This window comes from Heterodontus francisci, chromosome 41 (assembly GCF_036365525.1).
Source record: "Heterodontus francisci isolate sHetFra1 chromosome 41, sHetFra1.hap1, whole genome shotgun sequence".
NCBI classification, from domain to species: domain Eukaryota; kingdom Metazoa; phylum Chordata; class Chondrichthyes; order Heterodontiformes; family Heterodontidae; genus Heterodontus; species Heterodontus francisci.
The window spans coordinates 28,819,647-28,847,571 of NC_090411.1; the positions used below are offsets into that span (position 1 = coordinate 28,819,647).

At 43.5% G+C, this 27,925-nt stretch overlaps 1 protein-coding gene across 1 annotated transcript in view; it reads left to right on the forward strand.

The window, feature by feature from the left end:
- The window catches only part of mybpc2a (myosin binding protein Ca), a 79,942-nt gene extending 57,960 nt beyond the window's left edge, over positions 1–21,982 (forward strand). The window contains exons 27-32 of the mRNA XM_068019667.1: positions 5,409–5,548; positions 7,658–7,817; positions 8,883–9,019; positions 12,135–12,321; positions 14,630–14,667; positions 15,533–21,982. Of these exons, the coding sequence (XP_067875768.1) occupies positions 5,409–5,548; positions 7,658–7,817; positions 8,883–9,019; positions 12,135–12,321; positions 14,630–14,640 (635 nt within the window). The 3' untranslated portion in view covers positions 14,641–14,667; positions 15,533–21,982. The remainder of the gene's footprint in view (positions 1–5,408; positions 5,549–7,657; positions 7,818–8,882; positions 9,020–12,134; positions 12,322–14,629; positions 14,668–15,532) is intronic.
- Positions 21,983–27,925: the final 5,943 nt, after the last annotated feature.

Here is a 27,925-nt window from a genome sequence, read left to right on the forward strand (position 1 = left end):
GTCTTACAAAGAAAGATTGGGGGAGCTAGGGCTTTTCTCATTGGAGCGAAGAAGGATGAGAGGTGACTTGATAGAGGGGTACAAGATGATGAGAGGCATAGATAGAGTGGATAGTCAGAGACTTTTTCCCAGAGTGGAAAGGGCTATCACCAGGGGGCATAATTTTAAGGTGATTGGAGGAAGGTTTCGGGGAGATGTCAGAGGTAGGTTCTTTACACAGAGAGTGGTGGGTGCGTGGAATGCGCTGCCAGCGGTGGTAATAGAAGCAGATACATTAGGGGCATTTAAGCGACTCTTGGATTGGTACATGGACGATAGTAGAATGAAGGGTAGGCAGTTAGTTTGATCTTGATAATTCTCTACCTGTTGTGATTTGTGCTCTTGAATAGCAAGCGAGAGAGAAAGAAGTAGAGAGATTTAGGCATGGCCCAGCAATGATGGAGCAATGAACATTGGGGATGTGCTGGAGGCCAAAATTGGAGGAGTGAAGCGATCTTGGAGGGTTGTAGGGCTGGAGGAGGTTACAGAGATAGGGAGGGTTGTAGGGCTGGAGGAGGTTACAGAGATAGGGAGGGTTGTAAGGCTGGAGGAGGTTACAGAGATAGGGAGGGTTGTAGGGCTGGAGGAGGTTACAGAGATAGGGAGGGTTGTAAGGCTGGAGGAAGTTACAGAGATAGGGAGGGTTGTAAGTCTGGAGGAGGTTACAGAGATAGGAGGGTTGTAGGGCTGGAGGAGGTTACAGAGATAGGGAGGGTTGTAAGGCTGGAGGAGGTTACAGAGATAGGGAGGGTTGTAAGGCTGGAGGAGGTTACAGAGATAGGGAGGGTTGTAGGGCTGGAGGAGGTTACAGAGATAGGGAGGGTTGTAGGGCTGGAGGAGGTTACAGAGATAGGGAGGGTTGTAGGGCTGGAGGAGGTTACAGAGATAGGGAGGGTTGTAGGGCTGGAGGAGGTTACAGAGATAAGGAGGGTTGTAGGGCTGGAGGAGGTTACAGAGATAGGGAGGGTTGTAGGGCTGGAGGAGGTTACAGAGATAGGGAGGGTTGTAGGGCTGGAGGAGGTTACAGAGATAGGGAGGGTTGTAGGGCTGGAGGAGGTTACAGAGATAGGGAAGGGTTGTAGGGCTGGAGGAGGCTACAGAGATAGGGAAGGGTTGTAGGGCTGGAGGAGGCTACAGAGATAGGGAAGGGTTGTAGGGCTGGAGGAGGTTACAGAGATAGGGAGGGTTGTAGGGCTGGAGGAGGCTACAGAGATAGGGAGGGTTGTAGGGCTGGAGGAGGTTACAGAGATAGGGAAGGGTGAAGCCATGGAGAGATTTGAACACAAGGACGGGAATTTTAAAATTCAAATGTTGTAGAACCGGGAGCCAATGTTAGTCATTGAGCAAGGTAGGGAGAAGGGGATCACTGAGAGAGATGTGTAGGGCGACAAGGTGAGACAGAGAAGAGATAACAAACTAAATCCTGAAAAGATTCTAGAGTAACTCTGTCTCCATCCTTGAGGGTGCTGCATTTGTTCTCCACCTGGCATCCTTCCCACCACATTCCGGTTGAGACCGGAAATTTGGGGCATGGAGGAGCAAGGGGCAAAACCAGGATTACACCATCTTTCAATACAGAAACTAGCTTTAAAAAAAAACTGTGATACAGTTAACTAAGGAAGGCATAAACATTGATTATTGCTGTCCCACTCTAGTCTGAACACTCAGAACTGCCCCAGCGCAGAGGCAGTATTCTGGAACTTTCTGCAATGAATGAAACCACCTTAAACACAGTCACAAGAAGAAGGCCTGATACATAAGGAGAGTTGGCCCTGGTGTAAAGGACACAAATAATTCTTCAGCTGTAAGGGTGATCAGGGACTTGGAGCCAGAGGGATTGGTTTACATGCCTGATACAAAGTTAATTGAGCTCCCGTCTGCAGGATGAGCAAAGACAACTGGGCCTAATTTGAGGGATCAGATGTGGAGAGTCCTGATCAAATAGAATTGGAGCTATTTCGGATATCACATTCACTGCTTATGACCATATAATCCACCCCTCTCACTAACCCACTCTATGATATACCCTACACCTCTCAATATAACACTTCCTGCTACTTATTAACACTCTCTATAATCCACACCTCCCAATGTGACATTTTCTGATATACCAATGCCCCCAATGTAAAATTCTCCCCGTCACTGAATAACAGCTTGCATTTATATAGCGCCTTTAATGTAGTTAAGCTTCTCAAGCACTTCACAGGAACATAATCGGGCATAGATTGACACCGAGCTGAAGGAGGAGATATTGGGACAGGTGACCAAAAGCTTGGTCAAAGAGGTAGATTTTGAGAAGTGTCTTAAAAGAGAATAATTTGGTGGAGAGGTTTGGTGCGAACTCCGAAGCTTAGGGCCTAGACAGCTCAAGGCACGACCACCAATGTTGGGGCGAAGGAAGTCCGGGATGCGCAAGATCAAAATATCAGAATATTTCTCTGATCGAAATGATTGCTGGTTTAAAACTCTTTAGTTAAGATTCTTTTTCTGGAAGTAAACCATTTGATCCACCCATCTGCTCGACACACCCGTCTCTGTAGCATTACCCATCTCTCAAAGGTGCTTTTGCCCTGTTAGAGTGTAGTCGATGCCAGCCCTGTGATATTCTGTCCGTCAAGATCACAAGAGAAGTCTGTCAGTAATTCCATTCTCTCCTTGTGTATCAAGCCCAGTTTGTAAAATTCAAAGAATACCACTCATAAAGAATTGCCATCTTTTCCCTAGAAGGAAATTTCAGAGCAATTTGAAAGCATAAAAGATCTCACAGAAGACGTTCCCTAGCCTCTAATTGCCCCGCAAACTGTGACCTATAGAATGTTCAAACCCCAAAGGTCAAGTACTTTAACAAAAAAAGCCAGTGGGTGATTTATTTGCACAGCAGTTCGAGCTGTGAAAGAGATTTGATTTCTGTTCGGTCTACAAGTCATGTCTAGTGTCCTTGGTAATAGGCTTATTCTGCTCTGGCAGTAACTGCCAGGTAATGAAGGCAAATAGTCAAATGTTCCTTGCTGGCAACAGGCCCTAGTTTCTCCAGCTTGACATTAAATTCTCTGTAGCAAAGTTTTTACTCCAATCCTAAAGATGCCAAATCTGGCTGGCATGTCTTCCCACCAATGCTGTGCCTTGCTCAATTGGTCATTCTTCATGTTTGAACACGAGACTATTGATCTTGTAGGGCATTGGCAATCTCAGTTGGACCATTGAACAAGCTCTATGCTTTGCAATCTGGACTGATACTCCTGTTCACTATAGAGGAAATGTGTACTGGCGGGCATACGGCCCTTTGAAACTGAGGTCTTGCTTACCTTTTCTGTGGTTTTGACAGTCTACATAGCATCCTATTGTACAGAAACAGGCCATTCAGCCCAACAAATCCATGCTGGTGTTTATGCTCCACGCAAGCCTCCTCCCACCTTACTTCATCTAACCCTATCAACATATCCTCTATTCCTCTCTCCTTCATGTACTTATTCAGCTTCCTCTTCAACACATCTATGCCATTCACCTCACCACTCCACGCTGTCATCATTCTCTGAGCAAAGAAGTTTCTCCTGAATCATTATTAGATTTATTAATGATATTTTATATTTATGGTACCTAGTTTCAGGCTCCTCCAGAAGTGAAAATGTCATCTCCACATTTATCCTACCGAACCAACCCCTTCATAATTTTAAAGTCCCCTATCAGGCCACCTGTCCATCTCTTTTCTAAAGAAAAGAAACCCAATCTGTTCAGTTCTTCTTGATGGTTGTACCTTCTCAATCCTGGTATCATCCTCGTGACTGCTTTTTGCCCTCTCTCCAGTACTTCCATATCCTTTCTATAATATGGAGACCAGAACGATGTGTATTTTAACAAAATGCCATAATATTATTCGAAGAGGAGCAGCGAGTTCTCTCAGGACCTGGTCAACATTCCTCCCTCAACAGCAACAACTTGCATTTATATAATGCCTTTAATGTAGAAAAACAGACCAAGATGCTTCACAGGAGTGTAATCAGACAAAAATTGACACCGAGCCTAAGGAGGATACGTTAGGGCAGATGCCCATACACTCGGTCAAAGAGGTAGGTTTTAAAGGAGGAGAAAGAGTTGGAGAGGCAAAGAAGGGAAGGGAATTCCAGAGCTAAGGGCCTAGACGGCTGAAGACTGAATTCTGGGAAACTGCCTGACTTCCAGCTCAATAAACAGCAGAGAACTTTGGATACCTGGAGCAGTTGTTTACAAAGAAGTGACAGGTCAAGATTGATGGAGGTCAAAAGGTTGACCACCTGTTGTCAGTTTCGCTTTTGAATTGTTTTGAGTTGGGGTTGAACTATATAAAAAGGAAGAAAACTGCCAAGGAGAGAAGAGAATTCTCAAGGAAGGAGAGAAGACCACAACCCAGCTCAGCTTTCCAGCACCTCTCTAAAAGACCCTGAGAAGTCAACTGTATCAACTCATCTCATCTCATCTCCTCTCTTTGAAGAAAAGCCCGCTAAATTAATTCTCAATGCCGCCTGAAAAGAACTGTTCTAAAAGATCCCAGTGACCTGTCTACATGTACTCGGAGGCCAGACTATATGCCAGTTTTGCAACATATCTCATCTGCTGTTCTCTCAAGAATGGGCAAGTATTTAGCCCAAGTGTTTTTTTTGTACGTAATAGAGCTCTAAAAAAATCCCTTTATTTTTCCGGTTAACCGAAGTATATGTGTGAGGGGCTAAGGTAAAAAGGGAATTTTAATATTTCAATCTGTGTGTTTATACTGTACTTCATTACTGGTTCAGACTTGTTTTGTAATAAACTGATAATTTTGTTTTTTAAAGAAACCTGGTTGCTTGGATAAAAATAGAGTCTATGATTGATTGTAAGTGGGAAGAAAATTTAAATATATGTTGTGACTCATGGAGAAGTGCAACTAGAATAAACAGTGCACTCCTCCTGCCTCGATCGTAACACCAGACAATATGCATTCAGCAAGATACCAAGACCTGCAATGAGATAAATGACCAGATAAGTTGCTTTTGGTAGTGTTGGTTCTGGGGTGAATGTCAGCCAAGACATCTGGAGAACTCCCTACTCCTCTTCATGTAGTGTCATGGGATCGTTAACATTCACCCACGAACACAGAGGGGGCCTCCCTTTAATGCCCTGTCTACAAGATATCACCTCAGACAGTGCAGCACTCCCTCAGTATCACTCACAACTGTCAGCTTAGGTTATGTGCTCAAGACCTTCTGACTCAGAGGTGAGTGCAACCCACTGGAGTTTCCTCAGCTTTAGTTTGAGCTGACTGCTGCAGAGAAAAAAATACTTCTTTCATTGTATTCTCTTAAATGTTGACTGCAGTTAATTGTCGAATTTTCTTTTCTCTGAATCTATTTCAGATAAGCCCCAACCTCCAGAGAACCTGAAGATTGTAGACGTCTGGGGATTCAATGCTGGCATAGAGTGGACACCACCGAAGGATACCGGGAACACCGAAATCATCGGCTACACCATTCAGAAAGCCGACAAGAAAACCATGGTAAATGTATAAAATTGGCTTGGCAAGTATCAAAACATATTGACACACACTGCTGTGCTATACTGTGGAACAGCTAATCCCAATGCACAGGCTATTTCAGTTGAGGCACTGAAGGTCGCATCGCACACTTCACTCACAAGGATATTGGCCTCAGGTCTGAGTTTTCCCACCTCACCTGGAGCAGCAGTTGGGGCAATAATGTTTTCTCCGCTCGCAATGTCCTAGACTATAGAGGGCAAGCGGGCAGAGCTACTCTTCCAATGCTGGAAAGTCCACATTGTACGGACATTGGATGAGAATAGAAATGGTCTCAACACTGGTGGCCTGCTGATATTGTCAAAGCTCAAACATAAAGCCTTTGTGCTTTGGGCCAGGTTGTTCTATTTTTCCGTCAATTAACAACCTCTCTGCACTAACGCTTTGTCTTTCAGCACACCATTAACATACCATTTGCCTCTGCTCCATGACCTTCTGGTCAGTTATCCTCTGTGACCTTGTCTTATCAACATCTTCTCTTTAGTTATCTCTTGCCCCATCCCCGCTTTATTTGCTTAAAACCTGTCACATTTCTAGCCTCTACCAGTTCTGATGAAGGGTCCCTGACCTGAAACGTTAACTCTGCTTCTCTCTCCACAGATGCTGCCAGACCTGCTGCGTATTGCCAGCATTTCTTGTTTTTATTTCAGATTTCCAGCATCTGCAGTATTTTGCATTTATTATAAAGACTTGCCACTTGTGCAAAGTGTTTGTGGATCCATAGCCCAGCACAACTTTGCATATTACTAAAGGGAAAAAACTACCAAAAAATACAAACATGTTATGCGCTGGAGCTGCGAGCATATTCCCTGCAGTACCTGCTAAGCGACAACTTGTATTCGTATAGCCCCTTTAAAGTAATATAAACATCCCAAGGCACTTCACAGGGATGTTATCAAGCAAAGTATGACACCGAACTATAGAGGTCAATATTAGGGCAGATTGCCAAAAGCTTGATCAGAGGTAGATTTTAAGAAGCATCCTAAAGGAGGAAAGAGAGGTAGAGAGGTTTAGGGTGAGAATTCCAGAGCTTAGGGCCGTGGCAGCTGAATGCATGGCTGCCAATGGTGGAGTGATTAAAATCAGGATGCTCAAGAGGCCAGGATTAGATGAGCACACATATTTCAGAGGGCGGGAGGAGATTAAAAAGAAAGGGAGGGGTGAGGCCATGGAGCGATTTGAAAACAAGGATGAGAATTTTAAAATTGAGGCACTGCTTAACCAGCATCAGTGAGCGCAGAAATGATGGGTGAATAGGACTTGGTGCGAGTAAGGGCGTGAGCAGCAGACTTTTGGATCGCCTCAAATTTACGGAGGGTAGAATGTGGGAGACCAGCCAGGAGTGCATTGGGATAGTCTAGTCTAGTGGTAACAAATGCATGAATTAAGGTTTCAGCAGCAGTTGAGCTGAGGCAGTGGCAGAGTAAGGCGATATTGCTGAAGTGGAAATAGGCGGTCTTAGTGGGCGGCACAGTGGCGCAGTGGTTAGCACCCCAGCCTCACAGCTCCAGTGACCCGGGTTCGGTTCTGGGTACTATGTGTGTGGAGTTTGCAAGTTCTCCCTGTGACCACGTGGGTTTCCTCCGGGTGCTCCGGTTTCCTCCCACATGCCAAAGACTTGCGGGTTGATAGGTAAATTTCATTGTAAAAAATTGCCCCTAGTGTAGGTAGGTGGTAGGAGAATTGAGGGAAGGTGGGGATGTGAGAGGGAAAATGGGATTAATGTAGGATTAGTATAAATGGGTGGTTGATGGTTGGCACGGACTCGGTGGGCCGAAGGGCCTGTTTCGGTGCTTTATCTCTCTGACTCTAGTGATGGTGGGAATATGTGGTCAGAAGTCCATCTTGGTGTCAAATATGACATCAAGGTTGCAAACAGTCTGGTTCGGCCTCAGACAGTTGCCAGTGAGAGGAAGGGAGTCAGTGGCTAGGCAACTGAGGGTGTAGGGGGGACTGTAGGCATTGGCTTTGGTCTTCCCAACATTTAGTTGGAAGAAATTTCTCAGATGGGTTTCCGCCATGGTTTGGCTCCTACTGAGAAACTAGTGATGAACTTTCACCCTTTGGTTTCAGGAATGGTTCACCGTGTACGAGCATAACCGTAAACCCCACTGCACCATCTCTGATCTCATCATGGGCAATGAGTACTACTTCCGTGTCTTCAGTGAGAATATCTGTGGCTTAAGTGACAGCCCAAGAACATCAAAGAATACGGCCTATATCCAGAAAGACAGTAAGTGAAAGGATTAACTCCTCTCTCATCAAGTTATTATAGGAGCACCCAAATTTCTGAATGGTTGAATGTGCTGCCTGGTGTAGGATAACTCCCAGAGCTGTTGACTAATGCATCAGCTTAGCTCAGGGCTTTGTCTTTGAGTGCAAGTTGTGGACTCAAGCCCCACTCTACGACTTGAGCAAATAATCTAGGTTGCTATTTTAGTGCAGTACCATAGGGCTGTTTCATTATCAAATGCCCCATTTCTCAGGTCAGACAATAAACCGAGGCTTTATCTGCCTGTAAAAATGGCTGTAGATCATCCTATGACACTATTTTCAAAGAAGAGCAGAGAATCCTCCTGGTGTCCTGGCCCCCATTTATCCTTTGACCAACACCATCAAAATAGGACTTTACTGCCAGCCAATTGGGTGCCATGCTTGTCTACTAAACAACAGTGTACTTGGTAGCTGGAAGTCTGAAGTAGTGAACATCAAGTTTTTTCCTTCTTTCCTTTACGCAGTCCCAGATCAAGTGCAGCACAGGTTAGACACAAAGTTAAAGTACTTGTCTTTGGCCTGTAAAATCCGTCTTAGTTTCAGCCCTCAGATGGCCAAGGTGATATCTGAAACTGGAATGATCCTTAAGCAATCAGTTTGTAGAACTGAATTGTCTCAATCTCCCAAATGTAGTGCTCCTTTTCCTCTCACCTTTTAATCCTTAATCCTTTATGCGAGAGAAATTGAGGTTGAGGTGGAATATTTGATTTTGATTAGATTAGAATTCTTATCTTCTGAAATTGTACAACTATGAATTTGGCTGCAAGGTTATACCATGAGATTGTGTACACTGCTGTATGTTGGTGTATCAGCACATTATGCCATGAAACAATGGAGTGTGGGTTTGCATGGATGGTTCCAGGTATGTCACATGTACCTAGCAACGTCAGGGGTCTAAAAGCTGGTTTTTGCCCCCCAGCCCACACTGAGGTGAAACAGGGCAAGTGGAGAAAAAATACTAAACAGCATTAGAAAAAAAGATGAGTCAAGTTGAGTCTTAATTCTACCCTATCTCCTTTTACAGGCAAGACTTACGTCCCACCAGGGTTCAAGGAGCATGACTTTAGCAGTGCACCGAAATTCACACAACCTCTGTTGGATCGTTCTATTGTAGCAGGTTACACTGCAAAGCTGAGTTGTTCTGTACGAGGCTGTCCTAAAGTAAGTATATTATTTAAGACCATTGGTTCTAGCCATATTACTGGTTCAGCTCTATTAGAGTCATACAGCACTGAAACAGGCCTCTTGGCCCACCGAGTCTGTGCCGACCAACAACCACCCATTTATACTAATCCTACATTAATCCCATATTCCCTACCACATCCCCACCATTCTCCTACCACCTACCTACACTAGGGGCAATTTACAATGGCCAATTTACCTATCAACCTGCAAGTCTCTGGCTGTGGGAGGAAACCGGAGCACCGGGAGGAAACCTACGCGGAAAATTTGCAAACTCCACACAGGCAGTACCCAGAATTGAACCTGGATCGCTGGAGCTGTGAGGCTGCGATGCTAACTACTGTGCCACTGTGCCGCCCCTAAGGGAGCACACTCTTTTTGAGTCTTCTCATTGTTCAGAGTCCAATAGACCAAACTCGTTCTTGTCAGTTCCGAGTTAATAATCGAACAAACCCCTTTCCCATTCATTCATAATATATAGTGTTCAATTGGAGAGAACTCCTTCCCATTTATTTCCATTCTACAGAATTGTATATCACCAAATCATTTCATCTCTGTTTGTATCCTGAATGTCTTGAAGCTAACCCTCATAACAACAGTCACAGCACTCCTAAGCTGTCAGCATGTGGTTCAAAACCCAACTCGTTCTCAAATGTCCTTGACGGAGGGGAACCTGCTACCACAGCCTATCTGGCCTACATGTAACTTCCGCTCCACACTATGGACTGAATTTTCCGGCCCTGCCGAGGGTGGGAATGGAGGTGGACGAGGCTCCAAAATACCAGCGCCAGACGCTGTGCCAGTTTCCTCACCCCATTCCCAGTGCCAGCCATTTTTGCCTAGGTGGGTTTGGGTCCAGCAGGACTACCTGCCCCACAAGACGGGTTGCTCATTAGGCTCATTAAGAGCCTTGTTAAGCACACTTAAAGGAGGGCAACAGGAAGTTTCCAGTTGTCCTCCAGTTTCCCAAACCAATGGGGGTGCAGTTTAACTGCCTGGAGGCAGGCACCCAGCGGCATGCTGGTGGAGATGGGGGAAGGGGCGCCAGTGCTGCAGGCAGGCTAAGTGGCCCTCCCTGCCTACCTAGGTGTGGGTGCGGCAAAGGCCATCCACCACATCCCCCACAGTGGTAGCCAGGCTGCTGTATTTGTTTTTTTATTTCAAGTCTTGAATAAATTGGTGAGAGGGTGGCTCAATGTTGAAGCCCCCTCTCAGCTACTTACCATCCATTACAGCCTGCTGCTCCTCTCAAGTTGGAAGGCCTCTAATTGGCCCTCCAGCTTTGGGAGCCCATCCGCCACCCCTAATTGGGCAGGGAGCCTGTCTCAATGCCAATTAAGGGAGTGCCTCTATCTCAAAGAGTGACTTTCTCCCACAAAAATCTCGGCTACGGTCCAGTGCATTCCTGAGTAAATTCTTTCAGTTGAACCATTAAACCGAGGCCCCGTCTGCGCTCTCAAATGGACGTAAAAGATCCCATGAAACTATTTCGAAGAAGAGGAGGTGAGTTCTCCCTGGTGTCTTGGCCCAATATTTACCCTTCAACCAACATCACTAAAACTGATGATCTAGTCATTATCACATTGCTGTTTTGTGGCAGCTTGCTGTGTGCAAATTGGCTGCCGCATTTCCTACATTACAACAGTGACTACACTTCAGAAGTACTTAATTCACTGTAAGGTGCTTTGGGACATCCTAAGGTCGTGAAAGGCACTATATAAATTCAAGTCTTTCTTTTTCTGAAGTGACCCAACAAGCCACTTAGTGGTGGCAAAGAAACAATTGTTATGATGGAAGAAGATGGTGGCCCCGCACCACCTTCTTAGGGCAACTAGACATGGGCAAGAAATGTGGCATTGCTAGCATTGTCAAACATATGCAGAATAGCTCTTAAAAGTAGGATCCTTTTACTTGCTTTATGGAATCTGAGCTAACTCTGTTCCTATCAGCATCCCCTTGCACTGTTTTGCTGAAAAGAAAATAGAGGGAGAAGCACTAAATTCCAGCTTAGTCAATACCCACTGCTGAGAATAATGTGAAAGGGGAGCTGAAAATAGTCCCTGAATCATAATATGTATATGTGAGGGACATGGGAAATGACATAGGAGCATAGGAACAGGAGGAGGCCATTTAGCCCTTCGAGTCTCTTCCACCATTCAATGAGATCCTGACTGATCTGTGACCTAACTCCATATACCCACCTTTGTCCCATAACCCTTAATACCTTCGGTTAACAAAAATCTATCAATCTCAAATTCAGAACTAACAGTTGATCTAGAATCAATTGCTGTTTGTGGAACCACTCTTTGCACGTAGAAGTGTTTCCTAATTTCACTCCTGAAAGGTCTGGCTCTAATTTTTAGACTATGCCCCCAAGTCCTAGACTCCCCAACCAGGGGAAATAGTTTCTCTCTATCTACCTTAATATCGTGAAAACTTCGATCAAATCACCCCTTAACCTCCTAAATTCCAGGGAATGCAACTCTAGTTTGTAAAATCTCACCTCGTAATTTAACCCTTGGAGTCCAGGTATCATTCTGGTAAATCTTTTTCCAAGACCAATATATTCTTCCTGTGGTGTGGTGCTCAGTACTCCGGGTGTGGTGTAACTAGTGCTTTGTATCGCTCTATTTATAACTGTATTCATCACTGAATAGTTTGACATTGTTAGGGAACGAGGCAATTTTTCCATCAGGTCCTTCTAGGTCAGGTAAAACATTGTTTAGGTGCAGGGTACAGCCCTCTGTGGCTTGTACATTTTACATATTACTCCTAGCCCCTCTGAGTCATATTGGCAGTGGGACAGCAGAGCTTTTATCACAGAACTCTCAGCTGCATTCCCACCAAAACGCTACAGATATTCATCTGCAGTCAATATTCATCTGCTCCACCATTGCTGTTTGTAGGATCTTGCTGTGCGCTGTGCTTCAAAGGCAGCCAATTGGCTGTAAAGCACTGTGGGAAGTCCAGAGGTCGTGAAAGGCTTTATATAAGTGCAAGTCCTTTCTTTCTTTCTACCCTGCGTTGCTACTCAGCTCTATTGTAACTCGCTCTGCTTCTTGCAAGTAAACCCAGTTTATTTTCCCAAATGCAGCCAAAGATTACCTGGATGAAGAACAAAGTGGCGATCATAGGTGATCCTAAATTCCTGATGCATCATAACCAAGGGGTCCTGACACTGCAGATCCGTAAACCGAGCACCTTTGATGGTGGAAAATATACCTGCAAGGCTATAAATGACCTAGGTGAAGATGAAGTAGAATGTAAACTGGAAGTGAGAGGTATGGACATATTTGTTCTTTGCTTCATGTGTTGTCTCTGTTCTGTGCCAGCTCTGTTGATGGCTCAGTAGGTGAATCCAATGTCTAGTGCATGTCTATTCTGAATGGGGAGTAGTCTCAGTTCTGTGGAAGAGCAGAGGGATTTGGAAAGGCGGGAGACACATTCACAGGACATTAAAGGCAGCCCTTCAGACTGATGAGGTTGTAAAAGAAAAGCTAATGGAATTCCTGGTTCTATCACAAGACCTGAGAGGTAATGATGAACCTATATAAAAACCTTAGAACACTGTGCACGGGCTTTTTTTTTTATCTGTTCATGGCATATGGGGCATCAGTGGCCTGGCCAGCATTTATTGCCCATCCCTACATGCCCTTGAGAAAGTTGGTGGTGCATTGGCTGATCTCAGGCAGGGTAGTAATTGGGAGCTGCAGATGGTCCTTGTGCACCATGGCTAGGGAGAGGTAAAAACATGGTCACTATCCTCACTATCTAATGACTCCAATTGGAACCTGATTGTCTGTGGATGTCAGGGGAAGACAGGATTGACTTTGTGGCTTCTTCACTGTCAAGCTTGGCCATCCTCCCATTCTCCGTCCTTTGTAAACCTTAATTCAGTCAAAGCTGCGCTGCCAGTATCTTATCCTGCATCTACATTGCTCCAACGCTGCCAAATTAAAATTCTCTTCCTCATGTTTAAATGCCTTCCTAGCCTTTCCCCTACTCCTCTGCTATCTCTGCAGCCTCCTCCAGCCCAACAACTCCTCCCCTTGAACTCTTACCTCCTCTGATTCTGGTGGTCTTTTGTGCATGAACCCCACTCCTTTCCCCTCCATTGGCAGCCATGCCTTGAGCTGCCTAGGCCCCACCTTTTGGAAACCTCTTCACCTCTCTGTGCTCCTTTTAAGATCCTCTTTAAAACCCAACTCTTTGACCATGACTTTTGTTGCCCCCTCCTTATATCTCCCTCTTTGGTTCAGCATCCATTTTTCTGATGATGCTTATGTGTCCAATGTACCTGCTAGCTTTTATTTTGGCATGTTCGGGCGATTTGTTTGTGTGTGCAGCGCCTTTAAATATTATTGTGCTGCCGCGCACGCACGTTAACTTAAAGAGGATGACTTGTTTGGGCCCTTTACTGGGGCTTTTAGGTTGATGGTTAGAGGGAACATTGCTTGGGACACTTTTCTATGACACCACACTTTAGGAAGGGATGTGAAGGCATTAGCGAGGGTGCTGAAAGGATTTACGAGAATGGTTCCGGGGATGAGGAACTTCAGTTACGTGGATAGATTGGAGAAGCTGGGGCTGTTCTCCTTGAAGAGAAGGTTGAGAGAATATTTGATAGAGGTGTTGCAAGTCATGAGGGGTCCGGACAGAGTAGGTAGAGAGAAACTGTTTCCATTGGCAGAAGGGTCGAGAGGGCACTGATTTAAGGTGAATGACAAAAGAGCAAAAGATGACATGAGGGAAACCTTTTTCTTACGCAGAGAATGGTTAGAATCTGGAATGCACTGCCAGAGAGTGTAGTGGAGGCAAATTCATTTATGGCTTTCTAAAAGGAATTGGATAATTACCTGGAGAGTAAAAAATTTGTAGGGCTACTGGGAAAGGATGGGGAAGTTGTTGCTGAGTTGTTTTTGCAGACAGCTGGCATGGATACAATGGGCCAAATGGCCTCCTTCTGTGCTGTAACCATTCTATGATTCTATGTTAAAGGCGCTAAGATAAATGCCAGCTGATGTTGCCATTGTCATCCTTACCTAATGTCCACACCCAGAAATTTCTAGAGGGCAATCAGGAAGAGTAACTAACCCTGGCTGATTTCCCCCCTCCGATTCCCTGCCCCCAAGCCCAGGAATGTTGCGGCCAATTGTGCTTCTGCCTGGGATAAGATCAGCTGACTGATCATACATGTACCTGTTGGTAGCTTGTAACTTTATATATACCACCATGTATCCAGTTGTGTAAACTCTACGGATTATTATTGAACCATCTTTTGACGTTCGGAAGCTGGACTTAAATCCATTGGACACAGGTTCACATTTAGCAACTTCAATTAGTATGCATGTTGCATCTCTAATTATTGAAAAGATACAAGGTCAATCAGGAGCCATTTAAGTATACCAGTTAAGGAGGGCAAGGGAGGCACAGAATGGGACAACCTGATGAGAAGCACTGGCTGGGCGCACACATGATGAATGGGCACGGTAATGGAGGTTGTCTTCCTAACTCAACACCATCAGGACAGGAGGGAAGATTATTTCAGTGACCAAAAACAAAACAATTTTCTGTTTCTCTTCCTTACAGTTCCTCAATAACGCACTCTCTGGTAATGCAGCAGCATGGTAAGAGGAATTTCTTTGACCCATTTCTTAACATTGACCTTCCCTTATCCATCTTCAGCTGAATTGATGTTTAGACTGATTTTTTTTAAAAAGAAGACTACAATTCAACACTGTAATACTTAAAAAGAAATTGATTAGATGCCACTAGCAGACCTGTCACTCCTGGTCTTTCAGGAAGCTGAGCCTCTTCAGTTTGAGTTGATCGATCCTGGTCACATACAGCAGTTATTATAAAAACTCTCATATCCCATTTATGTCTCTTTCATGTATTCCCTTGGTGTGCTTGCCACAGATCTGCGTGATCTGATTTCAGAGCAGCAGCAGTGTAAACACTGCATGCCTGGGTGCCACAACATTTGAGTTGGTTTACTTAACAATGTAAACCCTCCATGCCTGCCAGTGAGGCAGGGTATGCCCTCCTTCAAAATTCAGTCCTGTTTTTTCACATGTTTTTGACTCAGCCAGCCTTGGCGCACCCAGAAATTATAGAGACTGATTCCTGTCCCCCCGGCATTACCGAGATAATCAGTCCTCTTACACACATGTTCGGGGTGGGGACTGTACTGGGATAGTGATTCCTGTTAAACATGCTCCTTAATGGGCCAGTACTGGTTTAGAAAGTCATAGAGTCATTACAGATGTTCTGGACAGGACCAGTGCTGTAGTTTTACACATGTTTCTGACTGGGCCACTGCTGGGTTATCAAGTCTTGATACACATGTTCCAAACTGGACAGGACTGAAAGAACTGGTTGCATTTCATCCAGTTTTGATAAGAAACATCACTCATTGTAACAGGATTAGCTGTATCTCAGGTAATAGTAGATTTTCTTATATCAATTGTGAATTATATACTTTTTTTTAAGTGGTGGAGCTTCTGGATCTGACCTCTCACCCTGTGACCTGCAGGCAGCTTCAGTTCACTTTCCCAGAATGCATGGCAACCAGTTTCTTCGGGCAGCAAAGGATGATGGGAGTGATGCCAACTTTCCCCCTCAAAATGGATTTGACAACTTCTGAATGTATTAATATTTGAAAGCATTACTCTATTCTTCAGTTTTATGTCACCCTTGTATATTTTTAGTGAAAATATAGACAATGTCTTTGTTTGGTATTTCTTCGCTCTTGGAAAAAATTTGAACAAATTTAGCATTGATCTAGCAATGAAACACCTCAGGACTATGGTGGTTCGGTTACATCTGGCAATTTGTTGTTGTAAGAGTTTGGCAGAACTTTCTCCCCGTCTGTTTCCAAGTCCACATTCTCGAGGCTCCCTCCTGAGCCACATACTGCGAGAGGGCCAGGTGGGAGGGTAGGGAGTGGATATGGGTTTGTGTGATGTGGAGTGGTGCTTGGGTTTGAGAGAATACCTCCAATCAAATCTTATAATTGATAGACCTCATTACTTTAGATTGTAATGAGGATGTGGAATATTCACCATGAATACATTTCATCTTCTGCTAAACCATAATTTTTTTATTCAAAAGCAATTTTCTGCGGGGGCTAGAAATCTGAAATAAAAACAGAGAATTCTGGAAATACTCTGCAGGTCTGTCAGCATCTGCAGAAAGAGAAACAGAGTTAAGTTTTCAGGCCGATGGCCTTTCATCAAACTGGCTGCTTTTAGTTTGGAAAAAATACTGATTTTTAAAAATTGATTGTGGTCTGTGGTCATTGGTACAAAATGATGCTGTCACTGCACACTTCTTCATACCAAGCTCCTTCCTCAGTGACGTATCTATTCTTGGGTTCACAGAGGTCTCAAGATTGTTCTCTAGAATAACATCACTAAAATGGTAGTGAGGGGACCACTGGTGCATTTTTTTGTCATCCTTTTTTTTGGTGTTGAACCCATTGGCATGTGGACAGGGGCATCCAAAAGAAATAGGTGCAGGAGTAGGCCATTCGGCCCATTGAGTCTGCTGTGCCATTGAATACGATCATGGCTGATTTTTTACCTCAACTCCACCTTCCTTCCCTTAGTATCCAAAAATGTACCAATCTGAATTACTGAGCATCCACAGCTCCCTGGGGTAGAGAATTCCAGAGATCCACAGCTCTTTGAGTGAAGAAATTTCTCTTCATCTCAGTCCTAAATGGCCAACCCCTTTTTCTGAGACCGTGACCCCATGTTCTCGATTCCCCAGCCAGAGGAATCATCCTCCCAGCATCTACCCTATCAAGCCCCTTAAGAATTTTAAATGTTTCAATGAGATCTCATTCTTCTAAACTCTAGGGAATGTAGGCCCGGTTCAGATCCTATTCTGTTAATCCCCAAAGGGATGAAAATGGCTTTCTTAGAAGGTTTCCTTTGAAGATATCCTTGAGTTTGAAATCTAGAACACAGTGGTTCACTAGCTCCATGGTATTGCATCACCCATGTTAAGAAACACTGCATTTTAGATTGCACAATGGTGCCATCCAGACCAGAGAAATGGTATAGAGGAATTAAAACTATGTTGAAATAGCTATTCTCCATTGTGGGGCTTCTGTGCCCCTTGACGAGGGAAAGAAATATTGGCCTACACTTGAGTGGTGTCTCATGTCCCATGTTGGAAAGCACATGTGTGGATGCTAAGTGATAATTGGGTTGGGCTCAGCTGTGATTCTCTCCTTAGTGGAATAGCTTGCCAACAATCACTGAGCCAGTGATTGTGCAGCCACACCCCAGTGTAAGTTGGCACCTTCAGCTGCAAGAGAAAATTGGAAGAATTTTCATTAAAAAGAATAACAAAAGACACTTAGTGACAACGTTGATTGCTTTCTTCTGTGAGCTTAATAGCTCTTCATTATGAGTCAGGAAGAAAGTGGTAACTAACTAAAATGAAATCAGTAACCCAGCTTACTTTGAATGTAGTAGAAGTAAGCGGGAGATGATAAATGAACAAAACATTTGATTTTACGTTTCTATTCATGTCAGTGAGTATAGGTGAGTTGGTGTGTTAGAAAAGTAAAAGGCAGAGCAGGTGACATGGTTGCGATGACATGTGCAGGACGTTGGGTTGTGTGTCAGTTGGTTTTTGAGTACAGTTCCCTGGACTTGCTACTAAATCAAAGAAAGAGTTTTCATTTATATAGCCTTTCGCAACCTCAGGACATCCCACAGCGCTTCACAGCCAAGGAAGTACTATTGAAGTGTCGTCACTGATATAATGCAGGAAACACGGCAGCCAATTTAGGCACAGATACATCCCATGCATAGCAATAGATAATGACCGGATATTCAGTTTTTGTGATGTTGATTGAGGTATAAATATTGGCCAGGGCACCGGGGAGAACTCACTTCAAAAAAGTGCCCTGGACTCTTTTACATCCACTTGCGAGGGCAGGTAGGGCCGCAGTTTAACGTCTGCCATTTGTTGCAATGGTCTAGTTTTTTTTTTTGAGTGGATGTTGAATAATTTTGGGAATAAGTGGTGTGAATATTCATACAGTTGGCCTCTGCTATTTGTTCCAAGTTTCCTGCCATTCACAAAATCAAAATCCTCGGGACAAAATGTTGACGTCAATAGAATGAGGACACATTCAAACCTGAGAGCCTGAATGACTGGGTATCAGTTGGCATGTGAAGCTTTTTTCAATGGCAGGTGACCTTATTTCCTACCTGGAGGTTAAACAATAATTTTGGGAAAAGTAGCAAGCTGGCTGTGGGGTCCTGGGTACAGTGATTACTCTTCCTGGGGTTCACAAGGAGGCAGAAATCAATGATCTGGAATGTGGTGTCTGACGACAGCAGGTCAATAATAACTTTCAAAATTGGATAAATTGAAGAGAAAAAATTGCAGGGCTATGGGGAAAGAGCAGGGAGTGAGAGATTAATTGGATAGCTCTTTCAAAGTGCCAGCACTATCAATACGGGCCAAATGGGCTCCTTCTGCACTGTATCAATCTATGATTCTATAAATCGTTAAGCTGATTAAATAAAGACATTGCTGCTTCGTTGTAAAGTGGGTAGCTTCTGAATTATTGACCTGTGTTCAGGAATGCAAAAATTTTAAGGAATAGGAGAATGTCATTTAGCCCAAAATGATAGAACCTTATTTAGTTGTAATTTGGCTGCAAAGCTAAGAAAATAACAACAGACTTAGCATCTAATTATATTAGGGGATGGTCGGCAAGGGCAACATTGAGTTTGGATTTATTGGTCCCACACCTTCAAACTGCCTTCCACCGCTCATGTCTAAATGATGACCAGTGGTCAGTGGCTTTGGAACTCCAGAACCTAATGCAGCACACATTTAAGATGAAAGGGAGAAAATTGTCAAAAGGAAATACCCACATTTAAACATGTTGAGAATTTGGTGGCTGGGTGCTGAAAGACTCCTTTCATACTTCAAGGGTGTAAGAGTAATGATCTTTCAGATACTTCTCCCCACAAGCACTTAATGTTCAGCGCCTGAGGAATGAAAAGCAGTAACATAGGATTGTTCCCTTGTACTCAAGTTTAATATAACCCAACTCCAGATATACAACAGCAACAAAAACTTGCATTTATAGAGTCATAACTGCACAGAAAGAGGCCATTTGGCCCATCGAGTCCATGCCAGCTCTCTAGAGCAATCCAGTCAGTTCCAAACCCCTGTAGCCCCGAAAGTTTATTTTCCTTCAAATGCCCATCCAAATTTCCTTTTGAAATCATTGATTGTCTCTGCTTCCACCGCCCTCGTAGGCAGCGAGTTCTAGGTCATTACCACTTGCGTAAAAAGGTTCTTCCTCACATCCTCCCTGTATCTCTTGCCCAAAATCTTATATCTGTGTCCCCTCATCTTTGTACCATCAGCTAATGGGAACAGCTTTTCTTTGTCTACCTTATCTAAACCTGTTATAATTTTGTACACCTCTGTCAAATCTCCCCTCAACCTCCTTTGCTCCAAGAAGAACAACGCCAGCTTCTCTAACCTAACCTTGCAGCTAAAATCCCTGGAACCAATCTGGGAAATCTCCTCTGCACCTTCTCAAGGACCTTCACATCTTTCCTGAAGTGTGGTGACCAAAACTGAATGCAATATTCTAGCTGTGGCTTACCCAGAGCTTTATAAAGGTTCGCATAACTTCCCTGCTTTTGTACTGAATACCTCTATTTATGAAGCCCAAGATCCCATAATCTTTGCTGACTACTCTCTCAATATGTCCTGCCACCTTCAAAGACCTATGCATATGTACCTCAAGTCCATTTGTGGCCATGCCTTCAGGCACACAGAAACAGGCCATTTGGACCAACAAGTCTCTGGTGGACTTTATATGCCACACGAGTCTCCTCCCATTCCATCTACCTCATCTCAGCCTTTCAGCATATCTTTCTATTCCATTTTCTCTCATGTACTCATCTAGTTTCCTTCTGAAAGCACCTAAGCTATTTCCCTCAGTACATAGCACTTCTAATGTAGTAAAACATCTCAAGACACTTCACAAAATTTGACAGGGAGCCTTATAAAGAGATATTACGACAGGTGACCAAAACTTTGGCCAAAGTGTTAGGTTTAAGGAGCATCAAAGAAAGAGAGAGGTAGAGAGTCAGAGTGGTTTAGTGAGGGAATTACTGAATTTAGGGCCCAGCTGGCTGAACACATGCCCGCAAATAGTGGAGCGATTAAAATCGGGGTTGCGTAAGAGATCAGAATTCGAGGAACACAGAGATCGTGAAGGATTGTGGGGCTGGAAGAGGTTAGAGATAGGGGAAAAGAAAATAAGAAACTTATATTTATATAGTGCATTTCCTGTCCTCAGCATGTCTCAAAGTGCTTTACAGCCAATGAAATCCTCCTGAATTGTAGCCACTGTTGAAATCAGGAAATGCAGCAGCCAATTTGCGCTTAGCAAGCTCCCACAAATAACAATGTCAGAATGGCTAGATCATCTGATTTAGTGATGTTGTTGAGGGATAAATGTTGGCCAGGACACCAGGGAGAACTCCATTGATCTTCTCTGAAATAGTGGCCATGGAATCTTTTCTGCCCCTGAGAGTGCAGACGGAGCCTCAGTTTAATGTCTCATCTAAAGACAGAACCTCTGATGGTGCAGCACAGAGAGGGAGGGAATGATGCCATGGAGGGATTTGAACACAGGGACGAGAATTTTAAAATCGAGGCTGAAGGAGCAACTTTTTTCAGCCTTGGTGTTCCCTGACATCTCTTCCTCAGAATCCCTGGTGCTGGGTTGCATCCCTTTCTCCAGGCAACACACAATCTTTCTTATACCACTGTTTATATCACAAAATCTTCAGCTTTAGATTGATTGAGAAGATATTTCCATGTGAGAGAAACCAACACTAGGGACCATAAATATAATAGTCACTAATAAATCTAATAGGGAATTCAGGAGAAACATGTTTACCCAGAGAGTGGTTAGAATGTGAAACTCACAGCCACATGGTATGGTTGAGATGAATAGAATAGACACATTTAAAGGGAAGCTAGATAAGTACATGAGTGAGAAAAGGAATAGAAGGTTATGTTGATAGGGTGGGATGAAAATGGATGGGAGGAGGCTCGTGTGGAGCATTAACACTAGCATGGACCAGTTGGGTCAACTGGTCTGTTTCTGTGCTGTGAATTCAATATCATTCTTTGTAAAGCCCTTTCACCTCATCTGAGGCTACTGTCCTCTTCAAACCACTCACCTGCAGCTGACTGCAGACCATGTTCTCATCGCAGCTTTTAAACTATCTGACTCATTTCTGCCTTCCACGCTATCTCAGGCCTTCCGCACTATCTCACACCTTCCCCATTTTTCCTCCCTCCCCCGCCCCCTCCATTTCTCCGCCTCTGTACTTGCTTCAAACCTGTTGCATCTCTAACTTTTTCCAGTTCTGATGAAAGGTCATCGACCTGAAACGTTAACTGTTTCTCTCTCCACAAATACTGCCAGAGCTGCCGAGTGTTTCCTGCATTTTCTCCTCTAATTTTATGATTCATATGCAGAGTCTGCAGCTGTACACTGATGGGGCCTCTATTAGACAATGCTTCTGTTTATGGGTATCGTGTTCATTTTTGTCCTAAAGTCTCAGCAACGTCTTGGCCTCTTTTATGACCACCCAAGGACAGGCCAGAGTAACCGTTAGCCCTTCTACTGAACAAATCTGTGTTAACTTCTCTGCTGATCTTAATTTTAACTCCTGATTCCTTTAAGGGTTAGTGGCAATCTATCATTGATCTGTAAAATGTATTTAATAGTGTGTGGGAGGATGGTCTGGTGTTGGGCTGTATCTCAAAGATGATAAAATGAGTCTGAAGCTTGGAAATGCTCTGTGTTGCTATTCCTGTCAGCTGCTAATTGTATCACACTTGAATATTAAAAGGGCTTCAAATAAATGGATTAAGCATTTGACATTGGCTTGCATTCCCTTTCTTTCTTGTGTTACATCAATGGATTGAAAAATCTGCATTTCTCTTGCACCTTTCATGACCTCAGGACGTCCCAAAGTGTTTCACGGTCAATAAATCACTCTTTGACAAAAGCAAAATTCTGTGGATGCTGGAAATCGGAAATAAAAACAGGAAAGGCTGGTAATATTCAGCAGGTCAGGTAGCATCTGTGGAGAGATAAAGACAGAGTTAATGTTTCAGGGTGATGACCCTTCGTCAGAACCGGAAAAAGTTACAAACGCGACCGTTTTTAAGCAAGTATAAAGGTTTACTCTTTGAAGTGTCATAATGTGGCAGCCAATTTGCACACAACGTGGTTGCACTATGTGATGTGAATGACCAAATCATCTGTTTATAGCAATATTGATTGAGGTATGTATGTTGGCCAGGACACCGGGGAGAACTCCCTTGCTCTTCGAGTTGTGCCAAGGAATCTATTATGTCCTCCTGGGAGGACAGACAGAAATAAAAACAAAACAAAATGTTGGAAATACTCAGCAGGTCAGGCAGCATCTGTGGAGAAACAGAATTAACCTTTCATGTTGATGACCTTTCTGGGTATACTGTCTCATGCAAAAGATGGATTCTCCTACAGTGCAGTGCTCCCTAAGTACTGCACTGAAGATTCATCCTATATTAACTGCTCAAAACCTGGAGTAGGGCTAGAACACATAAACTGTAGCTGTTGTGCGACCATTTAGAATTCTCCCCTTGTCCTCTCGTTCTCGTGTTGGTGTACTTTTCCACTGGTGCAGGCTACCTTCCTCTAGCAACTGGCCACTTTTCAGTGAGCGTCAGTAAGCTATTGCACTGTGGTGCCGTCGCAGTTAAGCCTGATCCAGCGGAGGTGACTGGGTGGGTAGTGATCACGAGCAGAACAGAATGTTGGTTGATTTTTTTTTTCCGAAAAAGTTTGTGAGCCTTTTCAAATGATTGACAGAGCTGAGGGTTTTAAGTGTGGCCTAAACCAAGTCTTGAGAGCTGCAAGGCCACGGAGAGGGGGGGGGGGGGGGCTAGTGGGGGCCCATAGTTTTTAATTAAGAGAAGAATGTTCACTTTTTGTAAAACATTCAACTGCCTGGCTCATTATATTGGGGAAGACAGGGATTCATACATTGTACACAAAAACTTTCATTTATATGGTGACTTTCACACAGTAAAATTTCCCAAAGTGTTGCAAGAGGCATAATATATTTTTGAACTGGAAGCTGAAGCTGCAGCAGGACAGACTTAAAGGGGTGACCAAAAGCTTGATCAAAGAGGTGGAATTAAAGGAGGGTCTCACCAATTCTTCCTCTCCTGAAGGTGCTGATTTCTGGCTGGAATACAGATTTTCAGGCACTAGTTGCTCAAGTGGTCCATCATCATGTGAGAGTTTTAACTGTCAGTTGGCTATTTGACTGTAGGAGCATCAGGTCAAGCCCAATCCTGTCCTCAAACAACATTCACAACAGTCGTATTTGCAGTGGGAGACTTTGGATAGTATTAGGAATGGGAACATGGTCTGAAATTTTCCCTCCCTAGCTCAGAGGTGGACTGAGGCCAGTTTGAGCATTCTTACTACACTCTTGAGATTAGCAAATTCAGCACAGATCAGATATTGAACCTAGTCTGTACTACTGAGCTGCCACAAGGTACCTGAGGAAGCCTTGGCCTTGGAGTTGTAGGAGGGTTTTGACTTTCACCTTAAAGTCTGGGATATCTTGTCCTCCATTGTGTTCCCAATAGAAAGACACCAGCAGAAACCAAACCAGTCCAGCTGCAAACAGAGAAGAGAAAGATAGACTCAGATAGATGAAGAAAAGAATCCAGAATAAAGACAAGATAGAAAAAGAGAAAGAGCATAAAAGAGTGGAAGGAAAAATAATGATAAATAAAACTTGCATTTATCTAGTGCCTTTCATGACCAAAGCACTTTACAGCCATCTTGTAGCGCAGTCACTGCTGTAATGTAGGAAACGCAGCAGCCAATTTGCGCACAGCAATATCCCACAAACATCAATGTGAATACCAGATCATCTGTTTATGATTGAGGGATAAATATTGGCCCAGGACTCCAGGGAGAACTCCCCTGCTCTTCTTAGAAATATTGCCGCGGGATCTCCACCTGAGAGGGCAGGTGGGGTTTCGGTTTAACGTCTCATTTGAAAGACGGCACCTCCGACTGTGCAGAGCTCTTTCAGTACTGTATTGGAGTGTTAGCTTTGATTTTTGTGCTCAGGTCTCTGGATTGGGACTCAGAACTCACAACCTTCTGACTCAGAGGTGAGAATGCTACGAACTGAGCCAGGGTTGACGCCTGATTAAAGCTGCTTTGATATTATTTACATGTTGTAGTAAGTACTTTCACAACAATGCAGAGAAAACTGTTTTCACACCCGCCTGGCTCATTATAATGGGGAAGGCAGGTCTTCATCCATTGTACTCAACTTGCATTTATATAGCGCCTTTCACACACAAAAACCTCCTAAAGTGCTTCACAAAGGCATAATATATTTTTTTTAATAGATGCTGAAGCTGCAGCAGGAGCTATTTGAAGGGGTGATCATAAGCTTGGTTAAAGAGGTGGATTTAAAAGAGGGTCTTAAAGGAGGAGAGAGAGGCCAAGATGGATAGTTTTGAGAGGGAATTTCAAATCCACCGCCCTCCAGTCTCATGCCTCCAGAGTGACTTATAGTGACTGAAAAGTAGCTGTCAAGATATTGAATTGTCAGAACATGAATAAAGGGGACCACAAACTACCAGAGTTTGCTTTAACTTTAAACGCTCATGCCTTTTTTTGGTGGACCTTCTCATTTTTTTGGGGCCCCGAGAGAACTCCTCGGCCAGATGGCTGGCGTCTGACGGAAAATCTTATATCTTGGATCTGACAAGTGTTGACAAATCTGCGGCAACCATGTTGCAGTTGACACTTGATCCTCTCTCTCTCTGCTTGTCCTTTTAATCCTCATTCATATTCTTCCCAACCAGTTCTTCATCCCGGTTTTTGAAGTTGTTAATGAGCTCATCATACAGCATTAACTGCTTTATTTAGAAGTCATGGGCCAAGGTGAATGGAAACATTCTGCTGCAGTTCAGTCACCCTGCAGCATTACAAAATGGTGGCTCGGTGGTGCAGCTAATGTATTTTAATTAAAACGATCTAATTCTTTGAAGGTTTTCTCCTGTTCATTATTGAATACTTAATAAATACATTTTGAGGAAAATGTACAGCATCCTTTAAAAACTTTGTAGCATTTTGAGAAACCTAGTCTAGTACCAGAGCAGACCCCTCAAAATTCAAAATGGTGGGAAGAAAACAAGATAAATCTAGGGATTGGCGACGCCATTCCATTATAAGAGGAAGGGAAGACTAAGGGTGGTAAGGAATTCCACAGTTTTGAAGTCCTGCAGAGAATGGAGTAGGAGATGAATCAAGTTTGAATTAACAAACATAAGGATGTAGGGTGGAGGATGGGAGAGTACATTTGGAACTTACATAGAACAACAGAAGCAAGTACAGAAGAGCAATGGCCCCAGTAATATTGATTAAACAGAAGGACACAAGAAAGGCTGTGGCTGAGAGAGAGAGATGGGCCAGAGGCTAGAGGTAAACAAAATATTGTCTAACAGAGAGTAAACATTTTCTTATATTTTGACCAGGAGTACAGGACAGGCAAAGCGCAATCCCTGATATGGGAGTAGTTTTCAAGTCTTTAAATGGCATTGATATTTATAGTAAGTTAAAGGTAGCTGAGTGTAGAAGTAGTATTTGGCACAGAGGTGAGTTTCTTGGCCTCAGCTTTTGCAATGGAGGAGATAAGGGAGTTTGTGATTAATTCCATGTTATTGCCACTGTATGTAGGCAGGTACAGGAAGATCTGTAGTTGGGTTTGAGAGAAATGGAACCAAAAGCAAGTTAAAAACTATCGGTAAGGAATCTTTACATTGACTAGCAAGAGTAAATTGTAGATTTAAAAGACCTGGTAGTTTTCGGCTGGTCTCCCACATTCTATCCTCCGTAAACTTGAGGTCATCCAAAACTCTGCTGCCCTAACTCACACCAAGTCCCATTCACTTATCACCCCTGTGCTCGCTGACCTACATTGGCTCCCAGTCAAGCAACGTCTTGTTTTTAAAATTCTCATCCCTGTTTTCAAATTCCTCCATGGACTCGCCGCTCCCTATCTCTTTAATCTCCTCCAGCCCCACAACCTTCCGAGATATCTGTGCTCATTTAATTCTGGCTCTTGAGCACCCCTGATCTTAATCGCTTCACCATTGGTCACCGTGCCTTCAGCTGCCTTGACCCTAAGCTCTGGAATTCCCTCCCCAAACCTCTCTGCCTCACTTCCCTTCTTTAAGACATTCCTTAAAACCTACCTCTTTGACCAGGCATTTGGTCATCTCACCTAATATGTGGCTCAGTGTCATATTTTGTTTTATGATGCTCCTGGGCAGCACGTTGGGATGTTTTATTACATTAAAGGCACTATATAAATAGAAGTTGTTGTCATTGTACATACACATGTGCTGTTCTGTACGTGTCTTGCATAGATAATATCTGTAACTAAATGAGGTAATTTAATGTGGAATTTGAGACCAACATAAGTGTGATGTAAAGTTAATACTCTATTCAGAGTGGTTTGCAGCAGGCACAAGTGATCCAGAAATGTGCAAATTCGAAAGGCAGAAAATCAGGGGAACAGAGCTCCAGTTCAAAGGTCCACTTATGAAATGTATGCCAAGTCTATGGCAAGAGGGAACAGCTCACTAAAACGCCCTCTAGCTAACTATATCACAATGGTGACAGCGAATTGTGAAAGTTCTATTTGACATCAGGAGAGATGGGAAGATCGAGACTTGCAATGCATACACACTATATGGATGGAAGAGCAAGGCCCTCTCAAGGACATGGACAACCTGCCTAACAGCACACAATACAAATCAGAGGGAAAGTCCCTACAAGATGTGGCTGTAGTTTCAGTTCCATATACAAGCATCACTGCATGACAAAAAATAATTTTACTCATTAGCAAAGGATCCAACCTTGGTGATTTACCAGATTGGAGGAAAAAAAAAATCAAGTGATCCTTCTCAAGCCATTGATGGAATTTGAATTAACATCTCTTGTTACATGATCGAGGGGCCATCAAAGAAGTTATTTTTAACATAATTTTTAATTATTATAATTGTTAATTATAACAATAAAGGGTTAAATTATTTTTAACACATAAGACATGACGAAACTTTAAAGAATTAGAAAAAAGAGTTTCATTGTCTTGCCTAAGGACATAGAAAAGATGATGTGGTGATTTAACTATTGGCCTGCAAGATCACTGGAGGTTGTGTATAATCTGAAGGCAGTTGAGGAATGTAGGGAGGAAATCATCATCAAAAATAATAGCAGGGTTTGACGATAGGGAGCACAATTTTGAAGTTGCAGATGATACAAAACTTTGCAATGTAAATAGTGAGCACAGTAGTAGCAGACTTCAGGAGTAGACAGACAGGTGAACTGGGCAGACACACAGCGAATGCAGTTTAATGCGGATAAGTGTGAAGTGATGCACCTTGGAAAAAACAACATAGAAAGGCAGTATAATCAAATGGTACTATTTTGAGAGGAGGTGGGGGTGGGGGTGGGTGGGGTGGTGGTGTTGCAAGAGCACTTTGACCTGAGAGTGCCAGGACAAGTTGATAAGGTGGTTAAGAAAGCATGCGGGATGTTTGGCTTTGTAAATAGAGTCGGTGAATACAGAATCAAGGAATTTAAGCTAAACCTTTATAAATCTATGGTTAGGTCTCTGGACCATTATGTGTAGCTCTGGAGGAAGGATGTCAAGGCATTGGAGAGAGCACAGACAAGAATTATCAGGATATAGTAGGGATCAGGGACCTCAGTTATATGGAGAG